Consider the following 24,046-nt stretch of genomic DNA (forward strand, 5'->3'; position numbering starts at 1 on the left):
TTTAATAATACTTTCTACCAGTTTTCCAGGGACAGAAGTTAAGCTAACTGGCCTGTAATTTCAGGGATCCCCTCTGGATCCCTTTTTGAAGATTGGCGTTACATTTGCCACTTTCCAGTCCTCAGGCATGGAGGAGGACCTGAGGGACAAGTTACATATTTTAGTTAGCAGATCAGCAATTTCACATTTGAGTTCTTTGAGAACTCTCGGGTGGATGCCATCCGGGCCCGGTGATTTGTCAGTTTTTATATTGTCCATTAAGCCTAGAACTTCCTCTCTCATTACCACTATTTGTCTCAGTTCCTCAGAATCCCTTCCTGCAAATCTTAGTTCGGGTTCAGGGATCTGCCCTATATCTTCCACTGTGAAGACTGATGCAAAGAATTCATTTAGCTTCATTTAGATGTGCTGATAATCATGGAGGATCGGAATGCAAAAGTAGGGAACAGAGAAGATTTAGGAATTGTGGGCAAATGGGATTTATGAAACCGAAATGAAGCAGGAGAAAGACTTATTGAATTCTGTGAAGCCAATAATTTGTTTCTTGCGAACACATTTTTTGAGCAACAGAAAAGACGACTGTACACATGGACATCACCAAATGGTCAATATAGGAATCAAATTGACTATATAACTGGTAGCAGAAGATGGAGAAGTTCCATACTTTCTGCAAAAACAAGACCAGGAGCAGACTGCGGTACAGATCATGCACTGGTTGTATCGAAAATCAGAGTAAAGCTAAAGAACAACAACAAAGCAATAATAACACCAAAATACAATTTAAATAACATCCCAGAAGCATATAAAGATAATAACAGTTTTGAGGCTTTAAACTTAGCTGACAGAGAACCAGAAGAACTATGGAATGAAGGCAGAGACGTTATCAGGGAAGAATGCAAAAAGACAATACCTCTAGTTAAAAAGAGAGAAAGACCTCAATGGATGACTGAAGAAACTCTTAAAATGGTTAAAGAGAGAAGGAAAGTAAAAGCAAAAGGAGATAGAAACACAGTCAGAACCCTAAATGTAACAATACAGCGACTAGTACGTAGGGGCAAAGAGAACTATTACAATAGTTACTGTATAGAAATAGAAGAGGACAGCAAATAGGGTAGAACAAGAGCCCTGTTCCAAAAGATTAGAGAAATTAAAGGGAAATTTAAACCAAGAGTAGGGATGTTGAATAATCAACAGGGGAACACACTGATTGACCCTATGAAATAAAACGAAGATGGAAGCAATACACTGAAGAACTCTATAAAAGAGATGCCAGGATGACAGATTCATTCATGGAGGAACCATATGATGAAGAACCAGACATTTTAGAATGTGAGATGAAAGCTGCTCTTAAAATACTTGGAAGAAACAAATCACCGGGCATAGATGACATACCAACAGAGTTGCTACAAGCTACTGAGACTGAATCTGCCCAAATTTTGACAAAAATCTGTCAGGATATATGATGCCCCGCTTGCCACGCAGCTGACGAGCGGGGCATGGTTGCAGATGGGGGCGAAGCTGCTGCCTCCATCTTTGTTTGGGGCAACATCGCACGTCGCACCTATTGTGTGCGTGCGATGTGCAGTGTGGAGGGGTGGGGCTTTTGGGCTTATTTAAGTCCAGCCGCCCCTCCTACCTTCCTCTTTGCCAGCGTGACGTTGAAGGACGAGGGCCGAAGCAGAGCAAGGAGAAGAGCGGCAGCAGCCATTCTGGCTTGGCCACGTGGTTGGCGCCATTTCAGAGGCGCTTGTTTGCAGCGGCACAGGCCGCGTTTACGGGCCAGTTAGGCCATGTTTGTGGGCCAATTAGGCCTCAGTTATTTTCCTTGGTGGGGGTAGTTTAAGGAGGCTGGCGGTCATGAGCCTGGAGGAATGTTGGCGGCTGGAGCGGGCCTTTTATTAAGGGCTTGCTGGGCCGAACGCTGTGGAAACCCCCTCCCCCTTGGCTGGGGGGGGTAGGCACTCTGTGTCCTCCAGCAGCGCCGCCTTATGGCTATTGCTAGCCAGTTAAACAAAATCACACACACATTTAATATTGTATAAGAGCAGCGATATAATATAAAGTAATTGGAATAAATCAGTAATTAAAATAAATTAGAGCAAAAGAGCTGCAGGGTTTTGAATAAAAGGATCAGACCTTGCAGACAGTGACTTACTACAGTTAGTAGCTTACAATACTGGTATTTGTGCTGGCGTTTCTATTTAAGTAGTCATGCCAACCAAGCAAGGAAAAGAGGTGTGTGTGAAAGGTCCCCTCATAAAATGCAGGCCTTTGGGCAATTTTAAACCACCACCACCCCATACCCATGGGATAGGTTTTAATAGTGGCTGACATGTTTTGACTGCGATCCGGGAGATCAGGGTTCAAATCTGCCCAACAGCCGTGGGCTGCAGGCTCAGAACTAATTACGGGAGAGGAGGCTGCACAAGCCTTTCGAGTCTCAACAGGCCCTATTTACTCCCCCTTTGGTTGCCAAGGTTGGGTGTGAGTGCAGCCTAGGTAGGGGGCACAAGACAGTGAAGGATGTGGGTGAGGCCTTGGCAGCCTCTCTTGGCCGTTGTGAAGGGTTCTTTGATTAGGCTTACGGCCTTTGCTTGACTCGGGCCTATATTAGGTTCAAGGTACTTTATTCTATTTTATTACATCATGGTTGCTTGGGGGGTGGAGCTGTTTGGTTAGGCTTCTGACTTCCTGCTAGGCCCAGGAATATAGTAGGTTGAGGTAGTTAATTCTATTATTATATTACATGTGGCCAGAGCTTGGAAAAGTTACTTTTTTGAACTACAACTCCCATCAGCCCAATCCAGTGGCTATGCTGGCTGGGGCTGATGGTAGTTCAAAAAAGTAACTTTTCCAAGCTCTGCATGTGGCCTTTGAGGGGCCAGGTGAGCCTTTTGGGCCTTTCATATTTGGATACTAATGGTGTGCACAGATGACAGGGTTTGCTGGGAAACGTCTAAATCACAACCACTACTTAGGTGACAGTGATCCTTTTCCAAGTGTCAGTTACACATTCCTTGTTAACTCTGAGACAGAAGTTGCATTTATTTGAATTTGGTCTCATATCAAAAACAAAGCATATGGCATTTGTTATATTTACAGAAGGACCTGCAAACTTTTGCAGGGAATTGCAGGTCTCACAGATGATAGTGTGGCTGGATAGCAATAAAGAGGAAAGACAGATCACTTATCAGGATCTTATCCTCATTTCCAAGATCTTGGACTTTACTGAAACAAGGGCTGCCTAGATGCAAGCTTAGACTCAGTTTTTGACACAGAGGCTGCATTTTAAGATCCAGGCAGACTCTTCACCCTTTCCTGATGACTTTACAACAATAACAAAACCTTTCTTTGTTGGGATTTTTGATAACAATTACCTGAAGTCTCTGCTTTAAGGGAACTGGGTTAGCTGCAATGAACTAGTAGTTGGTACAGTGTACTTACTCATAAATGATTCCCTTCCCTTTTGCAGAAGGATATATGCAACAGTGAGATAGGAGGCAAGAGCCCTTCAAAGGGGTATGAAGAAGCCCCCAGCATAAGCTGCTCAAGGACATGTGTCCCTCCCCGGTTAGACTCAAGGTACTACGAACTTTGCTTGCTGGCTACCCAGTTTAAGGGAAGGTTTGTCTGTGTTATGGTGTTTTCTTTTTGGTTTCCTAGTCCCATACTCCAACTCCAGACTGGCCTTCATGGCCTCCAACTCCAGGCTAGCTTTCATGGCCTACAATCTTTGATCTGTTTTTGTTATGGCAGTAATTTGCCAGGGACAGAGTGTAAAGATGCAAATTACACCTGATTCACCACCAGTCTTATTGAAGGGGTTCGGCTGTAAGGGGTTCATATCTGATAGTCTAGGTACCATGTGCTACACTTTATTTAACATGGTGCGCGCATGTGGCCGAGGTGCCTTATGCATTTATGCGGCAGAACATTGCCTATGGACTGCTATATTTCTTACATGGAGTGCTTCAGATTCTTCTGGGAGGGAGCAATCAGGAGACATGTGGGCCCAGAAGTAGTGGGGCACTATCTGTGTGATTGGCTGTTCAGGGGTATGCCAGATTTTGGGATGCATGTTAGCACCTGAGGTCACAGTTTATAGTATGGCTATGTACCTGGGGATTCCCTTGACAGGTGGGAGTAGGGATGATCTGCCCCAGTCAGAGATGGCCATAAGCCTATCCATTGCCCTAGTGTGATCACCAGCTATCAGAATGCTAAAAGGGCTGTAGAGGCTGTGCAAAGATGGCCTATTCTTGTGAACTACGCGCTGGACTTCCCGTAGATTCCATTGCCCCCAGCACGCTCACCAGCTACCACAGAGCAGGGAGGGCGATTCAGGAATTCTGGGCTGGCAAGGGCTATGTGACAGAATGGCCTTTTCCGTTGTGTCACCTGCTGAAATTCCCAGTGGATGGCAGGAGTAGGGGCCTGTTAGTCCAAGCACTTCAAGGTAAGCTGGCAGGACTTTCCTTCATAGCTAGGCTGGTATTTTTTTCCCTATCCCCGTCGCCCTTTCTCACTGGACATTTTACTGGGTATGGTGAGCCAGTAGGAATACAGTATGCTCCTCCGGTTATGAAGCCAGATTTTCCAGGCAGTAGCCCTTATGCTGGGCTTTTTTGGAGCTTTTACGATAGGTAAGGTGATGGCTGGATCCAAGTGAGACCTGTCTCGACGAGCCCTCCAGCTATCAGATGTCTCCGTGGATGGGGGGGTTGTGCCCATATATAATTGTGAAGGTCTCAGACGGACCAGAGATGTATGGGGCAGACCATACATTGGCCAGGGGGATCTGAAGAAGGATATTTATTCCCCAATGCAAGCGAGGACCCCCTCACAAAATACCAGTTTTGGGTGCTCACAAAGCGGGCTTTTACAGCTGCTTCTACGGCAGCAGGTCTTGGGTGTTCCCTGGCAAAAGTGCAGGCTGTTGGACGCTGGTCCTCAGGTTTATAAGGGCTATATGTTGCAGCGGCGTATTGCTAGCGTGTGCCAGCCCTGTGCCCAGTAAGAATAGAACCAGCCAAAAGATATCCACACACAGAGACCATTACTTGTTAAGAGTCTTTACTGACAGGATTTCTCTCACAGAGACAGACACGAATACTTTCCTAGCTCTTCTAACACTTCACACCCCCACACCTTGTAGTTTCTCTTTCAAGGCTTTATAGATGTTCTGTTTCATGCCAGCTGCAGTCTCTGACCTTGAGCCCTGGAGGTATCAAAGCACCCTCTTGACACCTTGCCAGTCTGTTTCTGAGGGTTTCTCCACCTTTCTGCTCAAGATACCGACTGCATTGCATATGTCTGGGCGTGTAACCTTTACGAGGTATTGAAGCTTGCCCAGGATGTGCCTATATAGAGTTGGGTTCGCACATTGTGTGTCCTGTGTTTCCTGTTGAAATGAGACAGTCATGGGTGTCCAAGTCACTTAACTTTACAGTTCCCCTCCCCAATACCTGTCTGTGCGTGCCATCTGCAAGCACAACATCCTCTTTTGCGGGAAGTGTAGTTTTGAACAAAGTTATGTCCTTCACCATACTGTGGGTAGCGCCTGAGTCTACAACCCATACAGTATTGTCTCTGTCTTTGCTGCTTTTTGTTTTGCAGTTGTCAGCACTCACCAGCTGCACGCACGATGGCTTCCTGCCTCGTCCTTTTTGCTTCGCTTCACAGTCTCTTTGTAGATGATTTGTAGCACCACAGAAGTAACAGGCTTTCAGTCCAAACGATCTTGCTTCTGTGTCTTTGAAGTTTGGCTTTCTGCATTCTCTTTTCTCAGTTCTCTCTCTTCCTTTGGCTTCCTTGTGTCTGTCCCACTCCTGGAGCAGCTTGCCCGAGACGTACTCAACTGTCAGACCCTCATCTGGCATAGCTTCCAGCGAGCTCACGATCGGATCCCAAGACAAATTCAGTGAAGAGAGGATGATGTACACTTGCTGCAACTGTGTGTGTTCCACATTCCTTTCTTGCAGCTCTGCAAACAGCTTCTTTATTTCCAACAAATGAGCAGACATTGTCCCGTCCTCAGCCAGCTTCATCTGATAGAGTCTTCGAGCTAAGTGAATTTTGCTGCTGGCTGTCTTTCTCACATGCACTTCGTTTAACGCAGTCCATATAAGCCTCGCCGTCGGCTTATCCTGTATAAACAGCAACTGAGAATCATCAACTGCCAAGATGATTAACGCCTTCGCTTTCTCGTCCATTCGAATCCATGGAGCCGGTTGCGGATCCGCCGGTGGGTCGGTCACAATTACCTGCCATAAATCTTCCTTGGTAAGGAACGCTTGCATCCTTAATCGCCAACTGGAATAGTTTCGTTCAGTGAGCCTCTCCAAAGGCATCCCGGCTGAAAGTGAAACTGCCATGCCTGCAGCCACTTCTTCTGCACACAGCTAAACACTATTTCTTCGCCCGACTGGCTTCCACGATTAAGCACTCTTCCTCAACACTCCGGCAGACTTACGGAGTAGACAGGTCGCTAGGCTGAGTCCCTAGGCTGGATTGCTAGGCTGCTAGTCTGGATTGCTAGTCTGGATTGCTAGTCTGGATTGCTAGTCTGGGCCCATAACCCCTGTTGCAGCGGCGTATTGCTAGCGTGTGCCAGCCCTGTGCCCAGTAAGAATAGAAACAGGCTGAAATATATCCACACACACAGACCGTTACTTGTTAAGAGTCTTTACTGACAGGATTTCTCTCACAGAGACAGACACGAATACTTTCCTAGCTCTTCTAACACCTCACACCCCCACACTTTGTAGTTTCTCTTTCAAGGCTTTATAGATGTTCTGTTTCATGCCAGCGGCAGTCTCTGACCTTGAGCTGCTGCACAGTGTTAACCCATAACACGTCTTCTCATTTCTGTCTTTCTGGAAAACCAGACACATAGACTTCTCAGCAGCCTACACTATATTCACCCCTTTTAGAGAGCCTGGGAATTTGGAAGCCTAACAAGTTATAATTATTTTGACAGGCTGCTGGACAGGGACGGAGCAGACATGCATCCTAATAGGCGGCCACAGCATGGTCTTCTGGGCAGGCAGGAGGGCCTCGAAATCAAGCATGGGCTCACAGTTGGGCCTCAGTCGATGGGCTGCAATACAGTGGCTTGGCCAGAGAGGAATGCGTTTGGATAGGCTCCTACCCACTTTGTTCCAGCATAATTCCTTTTTTTAAAGTCACTATATCTATGCCTATATCTACACACAGACACAGACACACGCACACACACACACACAGAGAGAGAGAGAGAGAGAGAGAGAGAGAGAGAGAGAGAGAATGACACCCTGATCTGGAGCATGTTTATCCATGGTACTCTTGGATGCAACAATTGCAAGTACTCTTGGATGAAACAGATTATCTTGACCCATTCCACTCTGGGTTCAGGCCTGGTTATGGGAGTGAATCGGCCTTGGTCACCCTGATGGATGATCTTTATTGGGATGACGGGGAGTGCAACCCTGTTATTCTTCCTTGATCTCTTGCCGGCTTTTGATACTATTGACCATGGGTATGCTTCTGGACTAAAGTGGGTGCTGAAGACACTGTTTTACAGTGGCTCTGATCCTATCTCCAGGGTTGTTTTCAGAGAATAGCAATGGGCGATTGTCTTTTGGCCCCCTGGCAGTTGAGCTGTGGGGTGCCACAGGATATCATTTTGTCCCTCATGCTGTTTAACATCTATATGAAGCCCTTGGGAGCGGTCATCAGGAGATTTGGGGCAAGGTGTCAGCAGTACACTGATGATAACCAGCTCTATTTCTCTGTAACATCTGAATTGGGAGAGGCTGTACAAGCCCTGGACTGCTGCCTGGACTCGGTGGTGGGATGCATGAGGACTAATAAGCTGAGTCTGAATCTTAGCAAGATGGAGGCACTGTGGGTTGGTGGTTCCCAAGTTCAGGTAATTGGTCGATTGCCTGCTTTGCATGGGGTCATACTCCCTGTGAAAGAGCAGGTCTGTAGTCTGGGGGTGCTTCTGGATCCATCTTTGTTGCTAGAGGCCCAGGTGACCTCAGTGGATAGGAGTGCCTTTTACCAGCTTCGGCTGGTAAGACAACTGCAGCAATTTCTGGACCAGGATAGCCTGATCATTGTTGTCCATGCACTGGTAGCCTCAGAGCTTGGAAGATTACTTTTAAAAAGTAATAAATTACAGTTACAATTGCTTGGCCCAAAAAAAGTAGTAATTACCGTTACAATTACAATTCCTCTGAAAGTAACTGATTACTTTACTTTTCCTCAAAAGTAATCACTACAATTACATTTCAGTTACTTTTTTTTAAAAAACTTCTGCAAGGTGCTGGCCTTGGCTGCTGCACATCTAAGAAGCCTAAAACAATATTAAAAATAAACACACACACACAGGGGGTAGTAGAATAAAAAATTTATCCATGATTAACATAATGGCATAACAGAATCTCACATCCCCCCAAGCAATGAAGATACCCCAACTCTTGAAATCAAATTTTACACTTGAAATGCTTTTATAATATGTTTCTGTTATGTCTCAAAAGAACAAGATGCTCAAAGAGCATGTCAGACAAGGAATGTCTTTTTACAGTCATTACGTTGCCACCAGTACTGAACAGGCGTTCTACTGCGGCGCTTGAAGGCATGCCTGTGTTGTGCTGCAAAAAACACCGCAGCACACGTGGAAAGCCATGGAGTGATGACACTTCCCTGCTGGGAGACCTCAGGTACCTCACCAGTTCCTCCTCAGCAGTGTCCACTGCTGACTTCTTGCCCTGGGGCAGAAAGTTAAAGAAGTCATCTTCTAAGTCATCTCCTTCCTAGTCTTTATCTGAAGACTGATCACTGTCCTCATTAAGTACACCCATCTTTATTTCAGCTTTCAGCAAGGCTTCCATTGTGTATCTAAGAAAGAGAGAGGATATGTTAACACATATATGTTAGGAAACCATCATCTGCTCTTCATTTCCTGATGCTTGTCATGTCCCCTGGTTCAGGGTCCAGCCTGAGCCTGTGGATGATGACATGGAAGGTAGGAAGGTGACCAAGTCACCACACTCAAGGGGCAGCACAGCACACCCTTAAGGATTACCTGCAGCAACCCAAGGTTGTGATGAGGAGCCCCAGGAAGAAAAGGCCCAGCCCCTGCCTACCACCTTAAGCCCTCTGATGCCTCCCTTGAGACAACATTTCCCTTGGAGTAATCCACCCAAAGGGCTTCCCTAATGTTCTTACTTGTTGGTATGGGTGGTGGCCTGACACGATTCCAGCCAATCCAGTTTGAAGCGAGGGTGTAGGCAGGCTGCCAGAAGAAGCCTCTTGTCCTCCCAGATAGCTGCAAACTGCTTTCTTAGGGCTTCGTGCACACCTCTCAGCAGCTGAAAACAGTATGTGTACCTCTCAGGTTTGTTTTCCAGTCCTTCTAACTTGCGGTCCAGATTGCAGAGCGTTGGTAGCAAATACCCCATGAACATGCCGTTCTCCCGTTGCAGGATATCTAGGGACTGGGCTAGTGGCTCCATAATCTCTGTGTATTCCTGTACCACTTCGATCTCAGCAGCTGTGATCCTGGACAAGGAGCAGCGGTCCATTATGGCATGCATTTTTAGTGGCACAGTTGACAGGAGCTCATGTAGTTGCTTCAACGCATCAAAGGTGGAATTCCACCTGGTCTTATTCGGTACCTTCAGATACACACCACATTGAGCATGTATATACTCAGCAATCTGGGCTGACTGGTTCTGCTTGGACCACAACTTGCTGCACTTTCCCATCAAGGAATGAAACTGTCTCTTGAAAGGACCAAGAAGACTACTTTTGGAGGAGTCAGAAAGCATGGCCTCTATGTCTTGTGTTGCCACAAGGTTGAGGGTGTGGCTAGCACATCTCTGGTGTGGGGGTAAAACAAAATCCTCTCCTGAGTGTGCAGCTTCTTCCTCTGCCTCAGGTCCTGTGTCCAGGATCTCACAGATAGGCACAAACTCCACCTCAGCCTCCTCCTCCTCCTGGTTATCACCATCATCGTCACTGGTGCCTGCAGCTTCCACTGGTTCTTTGGCCATGAAAACTCTGAATGCTTTCACAAAGTTGGAGCCATTGTCTGTAGTAGTGCACATAACTTTGTTGTGGATCCTGTACTGCACATGTACATCATGCAGTGCTTTTGAAAGGACATCGTATGTATGGCGCCCCTTCAGACTCTTACAAGCCAAGGCCCCGACCTCACGTTTCAGGGTAGTTGGATTGATCCAGTGGGCTGTTACCCCAAAGTAACTCTTCTTGCCATTGGTCCAACAATCTGCAGTGGTTGCTATATATGCCACAGCACCCATTCGGTTTGCAAGAGTTTCTCTCATGTGGCATGCTCTCTTCTCAATTCTGTCTCTCAGAGTCTTGGCACATATGATGGTGAGATCTTTGGGGAGTCCAATGCGAACCAGATTAATGAATGATGGTTTGTCCACAGTCTGAAGTGGTAATGTCTCCTCTACAATGAAATCAATGATTCTCCTGTCGAGATTGCTCTGGGTGACAGGCTCCCTGCCAGATCCCCACCTCTCAAGGGTTGTCTGCTGCTGCTTCAGCATTTTGGGAGGAGGGGTGTCATGCATTGGTTCAGGAAGGCCACATCTCCTTGCCTTTATTGCTTCTTCAATTGCTCTCAGCTTCTCAGGGTGTGCCCTCTGAGGAAGAAGAACAAAGCATGACTCCAAGAAAAAATGGAAGAGGAACTTCACAATTTAAACATAAATAGACAATGGACACTCTTTGAGGACCAGCATGACAAAGGCTTACCTCAAAATGTTTCTTCACATTGGATGAGGAGGAAACAGCTGATCTCAGATTTTTGATCCTTGGAAGGCAGTAATTGCGTCGTACAACAACATTTTTCCCACTCTGGCTCACAAATGTACAAGCTTTCTCAAAGCCAAACCATGGTACTTGCTGTTCTGCAGATGTGGCTGTGGGGAACTGGCACTGCTTCATGCCCTCCTCCTCCTCGTGCACAGGGCCTCCTTTCTGAACCTCACTTTCTAGTTTTGCCTCCTCAGGATCAACAAGCTGTGACTCAAGTGGTCGCACTAACTGACTGCTGCTCTCAGCAGCAAAACCTGCAACAGGCGTCTCTGTAATAAACAAGAGATAATGCTCCTATATGGGTGAACTTCAGCTGTGATGTGCCCCCATCTCTTCCCCATGGTGCAAGATCCCCCAGTCAGAGTGGAAGTAAGCAGGTCGATAGCACAATTAAAAGAGATCCTATTTGCATCATTTTTGCTCACTGAATAACCCTGCCTGGGCCAGTCTAACCTACTATCTCACAGGGTTGTTGTGAGAACAAAATGAGACTAGGGTTCAAATCCCCACATAGCCATGAAGCTCACTGAGTGACCTTGGGCCAGTCACTGCCTCTCAGCCTCATGAAAACCCTATTCATAGGGTCACCATAAGTTGGAATCAACTTGAAGGCAGTACATATATTTTTTATTTTGAATATGATTATGATAATAAATATGCAGCATTTCAAATTAATTCTGTATGAGAAGCATTCCATGCCAAGCTTGGAAAACCAAGGATGGGGTATAAAATGTAGACAAAAATACTTTTGACAAAATGCCGTTTATCTTTTATATATATGAGCCTGGGTAGGGAACATTTAATCTAGCCTACTTGCTTTCAGGAAGAAGGGTTAAGTGCCTTCAGGCTAGGGCAGTCACCAGAAGGCCACAGCAGAGACAAAGGAGCCTAGTGTTGTGGAGATGTTAGATGGGAGCTTTGGGGAGTAAAGATGGAGGCTCCTGAAGGCTGCAATTCTAAACACATTTACTAAGGGATTAAGCCCCATAGAACTCAACAGGACTGACTTCTAAGTAGATATAGTTTGGACTGTGCTGTTGGTAAACCTTGACTAGGGTTCTTCTGCAAAGACATCCATATCCAAGCAGGGTTGGCAACCCCCTGCCTGGAATACCCTGCCCTTATCTTTTAACGTGGCTGCTCCAAATGTTTTTACAGATTTGACCCTTTACTTCAGAAAGAGGTCTGAAAAATGAGTAAGAGTAAGAAGTATCTTTTAAAATTGTTCTTTTCAATTCACTCTTGAATGAACATCATACCTAGGGCAGATCCACACCATTCCTTTAAAGCACATTCAACACCCATTTGAAGCACATGAATCCCACCACAGAATCATGGGAACTGCAGTTTGTTAAGAGTGGTGAGAACTATAACTGTGAGGGGGAAATGACACTTCCCAGAATTCTTTAGGGGAAGTCATGCGCTTTAAATGTGAGTCGGATGTGCTTTACACATATTGTGTGAATCCGCTTAATAAATTTTGCCTGCATGTAAATTGTTTTAATTAATTTTTCAAAATGGAAATAAGCTATAAAGTGTAGTGGGTGACCATGGGCTACTCACCATTTCTCAGCCTATCTGCCCCTCAGGATGAAAACAATGGAGAACCATGACTACCCCAAGGCATACTTAAAATGTAAAGGAAGTATTGTACAACCATAGTATGCAATTGGATACTTATAGGGACACAGCATGACAAAACTGGGTGGGAGTAATGAGTGGGGTACCACAGGGCTCGGTCCTGGGCCCAGTGCTCTTCAACATTTTTATTAATTACTTGGATGAGGAGGTACAGAGCATGCTTATCAAATTTGCAGATGATACAAAATTGGGGGGCATAGCTAATACCGTGGAAGACAGAAAGAAAATTCAAAGGGACCTTGATAGGCTGGAGCATTGGGCTGAAAACAACAGAATGAAATTCAACAGGGATAAATGCAAAGTTCTACACTTAGGAAAAAGAAACCAAATGCACAGTTATAAGATGGGGAATACTTGGCTCAGCAGTACGACATGCAAGAAGGATCTTGGAATTGTTGTTGATCACAAGCTGAATATGAGCCAACAGTGTGATGTGGCTGCAAAAAAGGCAAATGCTATATCAGGCTGCATTAACAGAAGTATAGTTTCCAAATCATGTGAAGTATTAGTTCCCCTCTATTCAGCACTGGTTAGGCCTCATCTTGAGTGCTGTGTCCAGTTCTGGTCTCTGCACTTCAAGAAGGATGCAGACAAACTGGAACAGGTTCAAAAGAGGGCAACAAGGATGATCAGGGGACTGGAAACAACGCCCTATGAGGAGAGACTGAAGGAACTGGGCATATTTAACCTGGAGAAGATAAGACTGAGGGGAGATATGATAGCGCTCTTCAAGTACTTGAAAGGTTGCCACACAGAGGAGGGCCGGGATCTCTTCTCGATGATCCCAGATTTCGACTGGACATCAGGAAAAGCTTCCTAACTGTTAGAGCCATACAACAATGGAACTAATTACTAGAGACGTAGTGGGATCTCCGACACTGGAGGCATTCAAGAGGCAGCTGGACAGCCATCTGTCGGGAATGCTTTGATTTGGATTCCTGCATTGAGCAGGGGTTTGGACTTGATGGCCTTATAGGCCCCTTCCAACTCTACTATTCTATGATTCTATGAAAATATTTATATAAGCATGACTATCAAATATGTTTATTTATATAACCTGTAAAGATATTTATAGTGCAATCCTATGTTTGTTTACTCAGAAGCAAGTCCCAATGTATTCAATGGGGCTTACTCAACCAGGGAAAACTGCAGCCTCAAGTGATAAGGAACTTGTTCTTTTAACAAGTCCTTTAAGTTGAGACCTTATCCCAGTCTGCGTCTGTGTTGAAATTGCTTTTTAATATGTTTTTAAACTTTTTCTTAAAAAAAATGTTTTTAAAGCTTTTAAAAATGTTTTTAAAGATTTTTTTTAATATATTTTAAAGTCTGTTTTTATGATTTTTAAAGTGTTTTTAGTGCTTTTGTTTGCTGCCCTGGGCTCCTACTGGGAGGAAGGGTGGGATATAAATCAAATAATAAAAATAAATAAATAAATAAACTTCATTCATTTTTTAAAAAAATGAGTATTAGTTTCCTACATAATAAAAACTGTGATAAACCCTGCCTAATTTCTTTAAAAATAGGGTTGGAGGGAGAGAGATTTACAACACAAACACAAGTCTGCACTATGTTTACTCACAAGTCCCATTAATTTACAGCACAATCCTAACCATGTCTACTCAAAAGCAAGTCCTAATGGAGTTCAATGGGGTTTACTCCAGGTACATGCTTTACTCCCAGAAAAGCTGATATTGGATTAAATACTTTCATATTTCATAGCCCAGGGTCTGACTCTTCGACAGAAGAGGAAAAAAAACATTAAGCCATATTACTTACGCAAACTGCAAAAAACTCAAAGCCACCATATTCTGACGTTCAGCCTAGGCATGCCTGGATCAACAAGTCACAACTCTGGCGTCATTGGCTACAATCATGAAAGGGTGGGGTTACAGCCAGAGCTTTGAAAAGTTACTTTTTTAAACTACAACTCCCATCAGCCCCAGCCAGCATGGCCACTGGATTGGGCTGATGGGAGTTGTAGCTAGAGCATGGATCTGTTTAAAAAAAAGTTGTGCAGGGGGGGGTTACGTTTTGGTGTATATCTCGGAAATTAGACCACCTAGAAACTTACTTTTTTAAAAAAATTGAAGCGGAGAGTCCGGAGAGTAAGGGGTGGTAGCCAGAGAGCCGGAGGCCCCCCCAAAACCAGAGACTCCAGCCGAAAACACACACACCAGGGCACACACACAAATCATCACTCACCTCCACTCTGCTGCTGCCTTCCTTGCCCTGGCTTTTTCCTCCAGCGTCCATTTTTTCCTCTCAGAGTCAGACGGTAGCAGGCCCTGCCTATTCACCTCTTCCCTCGTGCCTCCTAACACAGATCACGAGGGAAGAGAGAGTCTGCACAGAGGTCCAATCAGTGTGAGGCACATGTCTTGTGTTAACCAATCACAGCCGGGAGCTGACTTCCCCTTGTTCCCGCCCCCAAGTAACATCCAACCTAACGTGGAAACATTAAAGTTGCAGCTGAAAAGTAGGGAAATTACTAGTCGTTCCTTTACTTGCCAAATGTAATGGAATTACCCACTCGTTATTTAAAATTGTAACTAATTACAAGTAACTCGTTAAAAATAATGAGTTACTTCCAAGCTCTGGGTAGCCTGGAGACTGGATTACTCTATGTGGGGCTGCTCTTGAGGTTGGTTGGGAAGTTGCAGCTGGTACAAAATGCGGCGGTTTCTCTGCTCACTGGGGCAGGGTATCGCCAATGTCACCCCGCTGCTGAAAGAATTGCATGACTCCTTACATTTAGAAAATTATAACACATTGTAATGGCATCATAAACTGCATTTACATTTTTTAATTCTGTTCAAACATTATTTGATAGATAAAATGTATAATATGATAGGTTTTGGAAATAATTAAAAAAATGCATGTACACTTTTATTATCACAAGCACTGAAACTGTTTACTTTGCATGCATAACAAGATCCTGATGTGTTGTATGTGCTTCTTTGATCTTCTGGACCTTGTACTGGATGTGCACAGAGACAGAGAAGTAGGCAGGCAGGCACACCTGCTGCTGCAGAAAGCTATAAGCTTAACTCATGTGATATCCACATATACACCATTGATCAATATTCACAGACAAGGAAAAGACAGCTCTTTTCAGCACTTGCAAGAGTTTCCAACTATTGCCTGGTGTTCAGCAAATCCCTTGTAAATCACTGCTCTGACTTCACTCATTGGCTGAAAACCTGAAAGGGCAGGGATTCAATCAAATTTATTACGGTCATAGACCAGCAAGAAAAGGGGCAGGGATTGGAGCAGCTCATTTCACAGAAATTATTTATTTATTTATTTATTTATTTATTTTATTAAACTTGTATACCGCCCCATAGCTGAAGCTCTCTGGGCGGTTTACAATAACTAAAAACAAATACAATTTAAAATACATCTTTTTAAAAAAAAAATTTAAAACACAATTTAAAAATTTAAAACAATATAGAACACATGCTAAAATGCCTGGGAGAAAATGAAAGTCTTGACCTGGCACCAAAAAGATAACAGTGTTGGCGCCAGGTGCACCTCGTCAACAAAATCATTCCATAATTTGGGGGCCACCACTGAGAATGCCCTCTCCCTTGTTGCCATCTTCCGAGCTTCCCTCGGAGTAGGCACCCGGAGGAGGGCCTTTGAACTTGAACATAGTGTACGGGTGGGTTCATATCGGGAGAGGCGTTCCATCTGGTATTGTTGTCCCAAGCCGTGTAAGGCTTTATAGGTCAATACCAGCACCTTGAATCGAGCTCGGAAACATAAAGGCAGCCAGTGCAGCCATCTGGTCCCTGTTACCAATCTGGCCGCTGGATTTTGCACAAGCTGCAGTTTCCGAACCGTCTTCAAAGGCAGCCCCACATAGAGTGCATTGCAGTAATCTAATTTAGAGGTTAGAGGTTACCAGAGCATGGACAACTGAAGCCAGGTTATCCCTGTCCAGATAGGGACGTTGTTGGGCCACCAACCGAAGTTGGTAGAAGGCACTCCATGCCACTGAGGCTACCTGAGCCTCAAGTGACAGATGATCCTAGGAGAATCCCCAAGCTATGAACCTGCTCCTTCAGGGGGAGTGCAACCGCATCCAGGACACGTTGGACATCCACCATCCGGTCAGAAGAACCACCCACTAGCAGCATCTCAGTCTTGTCTGGATTGAGCCTCAGTTTATTAGCCCTCATCCAGTCCATTGTCGCATCCAGACACTGGTTCAGCACATTGACAGCCTCACCTGAAGAAGATGAAAAGGAGAAATAGAGCTGCGTGTCATCAGCATACTGATGGCAACGCATTCCAAAGCTCCGGATGACCAAACCCAATGGTTTCATGTAGATGTTGAACAGCATGGGGGACAGAACTGACACCTGCGGAACCCCATACTGGAGAGTCCAGGGTGCCGAGCAATGTTCCCCAAGTACCACTTTCTGGAGGCAACCTGCCAAGTAGGAGCAGAACCACTGCAATGCAGTACCTCCCACTCCCAACTCAACCAGTCTCCCCAGAAGGATACCATGGTCGATGGTATCGAAAGCCGCTGAGAGATCAAGGAGAATCAACAGAATCACACTGCCCCTGTCTCTCTCCCGACAAAGGTCATCATACAGGGCGACCAAGGCTATTTCCGTGCCAAAACCAGGCCTGAAACCCGAATGAAATGGATCCAGATAATCGGTCTCATCCAAGAGTGTCTGGAGCTGGCCCGCAACCACTCGTTCCAGGACCTTGCCCAGGAATGGAACATTTGCTACCGGCCTATAGTTATTAAGAAATTGCTGGAGGGGGGCAGCTCATATTTTGGTCTGTAATTTTTTTCCCTAGAGCACTTTGAAACTTACTTAAAAAAAAAAAAGAAGACTAAGAGTCTGGGCCCCCTGATGGCCCTGATAGAAATATACCCTTTCTACCCATCTGTCAGCAGCCCTGATCTAGCAGACAATGTCCAACCAACAGCACAACCAATGTTTTAATGTTAACCCAATGCACAACCTTCTTTAGATGAGGCACTTGCATACATGCCTTAAGTGTACTGAGCATGAGATGTAATCTTCATATCTTCTTTATGTCTTTGAGACCCTGTTGTCTCCTCTGCTTACCAAACTGTCAATTCTAAGCTTCTTCATATACAACTCTGTCTGATTTTACCTTTCTAATGCACAGTGTCTATAGACCAAAGTTCACCAACACAGGATCTAAGAACAATATATGATAATCTTCCCAACAGCAGGGCTACCATGATATCTTCATGGTATATGTCAATGGATAGACAGTTAAAAATATATACAGGAACCACAGAAAGTAGTCACTGATTTGCAAAAGCAAGCCAAATAACTAGCTATTAGAAGGAAGATAACAGAGAAAGCTAGACTTGGCACCATCTCCAAATCCCTTGCAAAACAGTCTTGGAATGGTGGCCCATGCCCTTTTTCCAATCTATGTACATAACCTTGAATTTAAAAGATAAGAAAATGATTGCAAATAAGAAAAAGAGAGGTATTTAAAAACTAACTTATTTTTTGTAACTCTAGAATTCCTAGTCCAGCTACAGCAAGCAGTTGGAACTTCAATATTATCTGAAACATTAGTAACATCCTTCATCCAAATGATTTAAAATAGCACTTTCCCCCAAACCCTGTAGGTTAGATTATGAGAAAGTGGCATGCCCAAGGTCACCCAATGAACTTCAGAGGTGAGTGAGGATTTGAACATAGGATTCAAGTAGTTCCATACTGGTTCCCACCTGATGTGTCTGTAAAGGTAACCCTTTAATCCATGATTAACAAAATCAGCTCCACTGTTTTTAGTAGAATAAGGAGTGCAGGATTAATGTTTATTGATGTTTTCTAAAAAGTTCAAAAATACCACATTTGTGATCTGAAGTTCTAATTAAGTTTATACTGTAGTTGAATATTTGTGTTTCTACGTGGATGAGTCACATTTTATATAAGTACCATGTTAAAAAAATATTTAAACCAACCCCTGCGTTTGTGCTTTTAAAAACAGCTTAATCTGAAGACATGAACAGGGATAAAACTTATCTCCATGTAGGCCCAGCGCCAGGCATGACTGGGCCCTTGGGCACCAGCCTGCTCTGGGCCCTTGGGCACCATAGCCTAATACAGGCAGCGTAGAGCTAACAAGCCCACCCATGTGTCCCACCAACTCTTGAGTAATGCGAATGACATGTGCACATAGCCCATACGGCATTCACACTGATGAGAGAGGTAGGTGGAGCATGCATGCAAGCTTATTGAAGCCCACGCTGTCAGTATTGGGGGGGGGTGCCTGGGAGCTTCCTCTCCACAATCCATGGCAGGGTTGGGTTGTAGGACCAGATGCTGCCGCAGATCATGGAATGGCTGCAGGGGCCCTCAGCCAGGGCCCAACCTGGCAGCCTTTGGCGCCAGCACTGTCTCCATGCTATGAAAAGCTCCACTGGCTAATTTCTCCAAATGAAGCTGTAATTAAAGTTATAAGAACTGACCAGTTTTGTTTTCAAATCAGTAGGCAATCCTACTTTAAACTGTTTAATGTCTTTTATTGAGTTGCTTAGCGCTTATTATTGTTTTATCAAATATCCATCCATGTTTGTACTTTATACAGGAATGTTTTCTTTCAAAGTTAATGTATGATTTCAGGTACAATAAAAACTTATTATGAACAACAACATGGTGTGAGTGAAACAAAGTCTATTCCTGCACCACATATTGCAATGAAAATAAGAGTGTGAACCATGATGATGTCCAAATCCAACCTGATATCTGCACAAAGTCCACACCACACATTTAAAGCATATCCAGCACACATTTAAAGCACATGACTTCCCTCAAGAATCATGGGTATAGTTTGTTAAGCAGGCTGAGAATCTGTAGCTCTGTGGGAGGGAATTCAGTTCCAAGGATTCGTTGGGAGAAGTCATGTGCTTTAAAGGTATGGTCTGGAACTTGTATAAGTTTCATGAAAAACAGTATGTGTGCCTTCAAAAACCGAAGTCTATTGGTGTAAAATAAAAAAATAAGAACTGCATAGAAGTAGTGCTTTTTTCTATGTAGCATTGCCATTTTTTTTACTCCTGGCAGAGCTCCTGCCAAAAAAGGGGTGCAATGGGTAGATTTTCAAGAAGTAAAAGGTTTGCCATCACTGCATGGAAAAACTGTTGAATTTCTCTTGGGCACACAGGTGTTAAAAGCACAGGTGCTCCATCAGAAAAAGGTGGGCAATTCTAACAGCCTGTGCCACTTTTAAGAAGCATTTCTCCTTGTTTCCCTCCTGCCCCACCAGATCATTTGCTTTTTGGTGTGTGTGCATTGTAGCAATCTGTTCACTATTGTACAATTATTATCATTCAACACTTACAACAGGTGTGGGGAGCCTCTGGTCCTCCAGACATTGCTGAACTATGACTCCTATCACCCCTGGCCATTAGCCAAGCTTGCTGGGGCTGATGGGAGTTGTAGTTCAGCAACATCTGGAGGACCAAAGTTTCCCCACCTGTTTTATAATAAAGTGCCTAACATTTGCTGAGTGTGGTATATATTTTAAAAGATAAAACAGTCCCTGGCCCTAGGTTCACAATCTAATACAGTACAAAGGGGAAAATGAATGGACAGGGAAGAGGAAAGCAAGTATTGGAGCAGGTGCTTCTTCACTAGCCAATAGATGGGCCCATTAGTTTCTTGCTTGCCATGATGAACTCCTGGGAGGCAGGAGTTTCAGCTTCACAGTGGCCCTTGGTGTCCTGGCTCATGGCAAATGCCAGAGGGAGAATTATTATTAGCATTATTTCTCTAGTAAGCATCAATTAGCAACCCTAAAAGCTGATGGAGAAGATGTAGGGATGTTCATTACCTTGCATGGCTTAAAAAGGCTAAAGAAATTAACCAAAATCATACAGGATAGTTCTATGGACAACTTATTATCTGTCCTTCCAGTTTTGCTCCAAATAAAATCACCACCAAGATTATTCTTATCCTCAAAGATGTATAAAAATCAACGGAAGAGTATAGCCTTCTCTTTGGGTTCCAGTTAGCCTCCTCCATGTCCAGGACATGAATGATGGCAAAACATGGGAATTGATGTGAAAACAAGTACTGCACTTGGAAACAGCCATGTTCTTTCTCCACATAAGGTATTTTGGTCACTTGAAAGGCCTGTTTGCTTCCTCTTTGGGTGCTGGGTTAAAATTCTGTTTTTTAAAGAAGAAAAAGGTAGTTTGGCTGCTTGTGAATATGAAAACAAAGAAGATGATCTCAAAAAAATCAAGAGCTGTCATTCAAGATATACATTTTTTTTGTTCATTTACTGATTGATTCATTCATTTTTATATATATCTACTTCTGACCTGCTCTTCCTCTTCCTCTATTTTAGAGTATGTTACATCTGAAACAGTTTCAAATTCACCATACAGTTACTAAAAAGAAGGGAGGTAATTTTCAACCAGCCAGCTAAGAACATCAGTGCTGACCTGTTTCTACTGAAAGCCTCTATTTATTCTCATAAATAGTGAATAAGCATTCTCCTATGTTCTCTCAGCCCAAGCTCTTTAACTAGCAGAATTTGCCACTTCCCAGATCAATCATGTGATTTGCTAAAAAGATTGGGGGTGAACAGAGAAATTTGAATTAGACAGGTATTAAGAATACCAAAAGGAATAGAGTATATTTGGCCAGAAAACAAAAAGGGGACTGTTTAATAGATCCATGAAAGAAAAAGGTGTGAAACAAAGTGGGAATAATTTCCAATATGTGATCTACCCATACCATGTCTCTATACGCACTACCCACATAAAGTAGTGTTGGATCAGACTAAGAGTCTATCTAGACCAGCACCCTGTCTTCCCACTCTGGCTTAATCAGATGCCTCAGGTAAGTCCACAAGCAGGGCATGAAGGCAAGAATACTCCCACACAGCTGCCGCTACCACAGTGACTGATATTCAGGGGTATATTGGAATTTCTATATAGTAGAGGTAGTCAACATGATACCCTCCAAATGTTGTTGGACTCCAACTCCCATCACACCCAACCAGCAAGACCAATGATCAGGGATGAAGGAAGCTGTAGTATAGTGACATCAAGAGGCCACTATGTTGGTTACCCCTGCTATATAGCAATAATGGTTAATTTTATTTATTTATTTGTTGAATTTCTATACCGCCCGACTAGCATAGCTCTCTGGGCGGTGTACAACAGTGGAATATAAATATACACAGTAAAATCCAATAATTCAGTGCAAGGAACATGTGTGTAGGCATCCGCAAATCTAAAATCAGTTAAACATATTTAAAAGACTAAAATAGACTAAAATGCCTGAGAAGAGAGGAAGGTTTTAACTTGGCGCCGAAAAGATAGCAACGTCGGCGCCAAGTGCACCTCATCGGGAAGACTATTCCACAGTTCGGGGGCCACCACTGAGAAGGCCCTAGTTCTTGTTATCATTCTCCAAGCTTCCCTGTGAGTCAGACTCGGAGGAGGGCCTTCGATGTGGAATGTAGTGTACAGGCTACTAACAGACCTATCCACTATATATATTTTAGTCCCCCTTTAAAGCCATCTGTGTAATTCACTTACCACATCAGTCAACACATTCATGTAAATTCACACACTGTAAACAGCAGCCCAGACAGATATGCTACTAGTGTGCTAACTCTAAAAAGGAATAGGACAACCCATATGACCAGAATCTTTAAATATGATGGGTCCTGCATAGAAAGCTTGAATGGGCAAGTGATTTACCCATTACCACCTTCACATCTCTTTTGGGTGTAAGGCAGGTGTGGGGAACCTTTAGCCCTCCAGATGTTGCTGAACTACAACTCCCATTAGCCCCAGTAAACAATGCCAAAAGCCAGAGATGATGGGAGTTGTAGTTCAGCAACATCTGCAGTACCAAAGGTTGCTCTAAGGTGCATATTTAACTGTTAGGAGTGAAATGGGAGTTTCAGATAAAGGTGCTTATTGGAATGTGCTTTGCTATTTACATTCATAGTCTTGGGATTCAACTGTGTCTTTGATAGAAATTCCACGCAGCATTTCAACTGGTAAAGTGCTGAGAAGCCATCTAGGCATTAAGTGGTATATTACTTACTCAATAATTATAGCTTTTCCCACTACTGCGTCTCCATGACAGGCAAAATGCTGTACTTATTTAAAGACAATGGAGCCTCGCCCCAAACTTTTTTTTCCCCATGGACTACACTTAATGATTTTTCTGCCTGTTGTCTCAATGCAATTCCACAGAATTCAAACTGTAATGTAATAAAGCAAAAGCTTGGAAAAGTTACTTTTTTGAACTACAACTCCCATCAGCCCCAGCCAGCATGGCCACTGGATTGGGCTGATGGGAGTTGTAGTTCAAAAAAAGTAACTTTTCCAAGCTCTGAAAAACATATTTTATAAATAAAGGCAATAATAAGACAATTACAAATCAATTGAATATTCAATGTGATTAATGTACCACACCTCCCATCTTCAACCACAAATCCACAGACATGCCACGGACCACCTGAATGGACCAGTTTGAGAATCCCCGATTTAGAATATTCGTACACAATCTTTTCGAACAATTAAACAAAAGGGAACAAAGTTACAGTATGGGCCTTCAAAAAAAAACAGGTATAAGAAAGCTATCAGAAAAAAACTTAAGCAATCCCCTCCAAATTCTGCTGCAGTTTTAGAGAACATTATTATTTCAAAACACTGCAACAAAAGACAGCGTCTAACCTTCCCTGCTTCATTTGGCTTTAAGTTAATTCTTAGAACTTTCAGCCCCTCTTAACCCGCAAATGGAAGATCTTTTTAACTACAATTTGGAACCGGAAATTTCTCTAGAAAAGCATCAGGAGTCTCCTCTAACCCCTTTGCTTGCTCTTCTCTCGGCCGCTCACAAGATGTCGCTAGTATCGCGCCGCCGGTCTCCAGTTGCTATACCCCAGTCCGCATGCGCGTACTGGGCCGCGCCTGTTCACGTGTCACCGCGCCGGAAGCGGAACTTACTTGGGTTACAAGATTGGGCTGTAGTGGTGGTGTTCCCTATCGAGCTATCTGTCTTGGGTTGAATCTGTAGCGCTATGGCGGCCTCGGGTCTTCCACCGTTACCCCCGCAGTTCAAGCCCGTTCAGCATTTCCTGAGAACCGCGCATGAGCTCGAAAAGCGGGAGCCTGTGGTGGCCTATTATTGTAAGTGAGAGGCGTTAACGGCCTGCGGAGCCCCGCCCTCGTCGAAATTCGTAGCATTTCTCCTTTGCCTCCCTCTGTGCTTCGTTAGTAGAAAGGACTGGGAGGAGGGGCCTTTGGAGGGATTTAACCTCCCCCTTCTTCCCCCCCCACATTCTAGTCACCTCTCCCCACCTAAATGCGCATGCTCACGACCGCATCCTCTCTTGTGCAACATGTGGCCCCTGGACGGGGGACAGGCAAGAAGTCCTTGGTTCAAAATCGAGCTGCAGCCTCCAATTCGCAATATTGAGATCGACAGCGCTGCCCCCTTACTCACAAGGCTGATGTAGGCGTCACTGGGGACACATGTAGAGCACTTTGAACACGCCAGAACACCATATAAGTGTAAAGTGTAGA

General features: G+C 44.2%; 1 protein-coding gene across 1 annotated transcript in view; it reads left to right on the top strand.

Annotated features, from left to right (window-relative positions):
- Positions 1-23,439: 23,439 nt before the first annotated feature.
- The window catches only part of VTA1 (vesicle trafficking 1), a 64,386-nt gene continuing 63,779 nt past the window's right edge, over positions 23,440-24,046 (top strand). Inside the window, exon 1 of the mRNA XM_061624012.1 lies at positions 23,440-23,650. Coding sequence (XP_061479996.1) covers positions 23,542-23,650 — 109 coding nt within the window. The 5' untranslated portion in view covers positions 23,440-23,541. The remainder of the gene's footprint in view (positions 23,651-24,046) is intronic.

This window comes from Rhineura floridana, chromosome 4, assembly GCF_030035675.1.
Source record: "Rhineura floridana isolate rRhiFlo1 chromosome 4, rRhiFlo1.hap2, whole genome shotgun sequence".
NCBI lineage: Eukaryota > Metazoa > Chordata > Lepidosauria > Squamata > Rhineuridae > Rhineura > Rhineura floridana.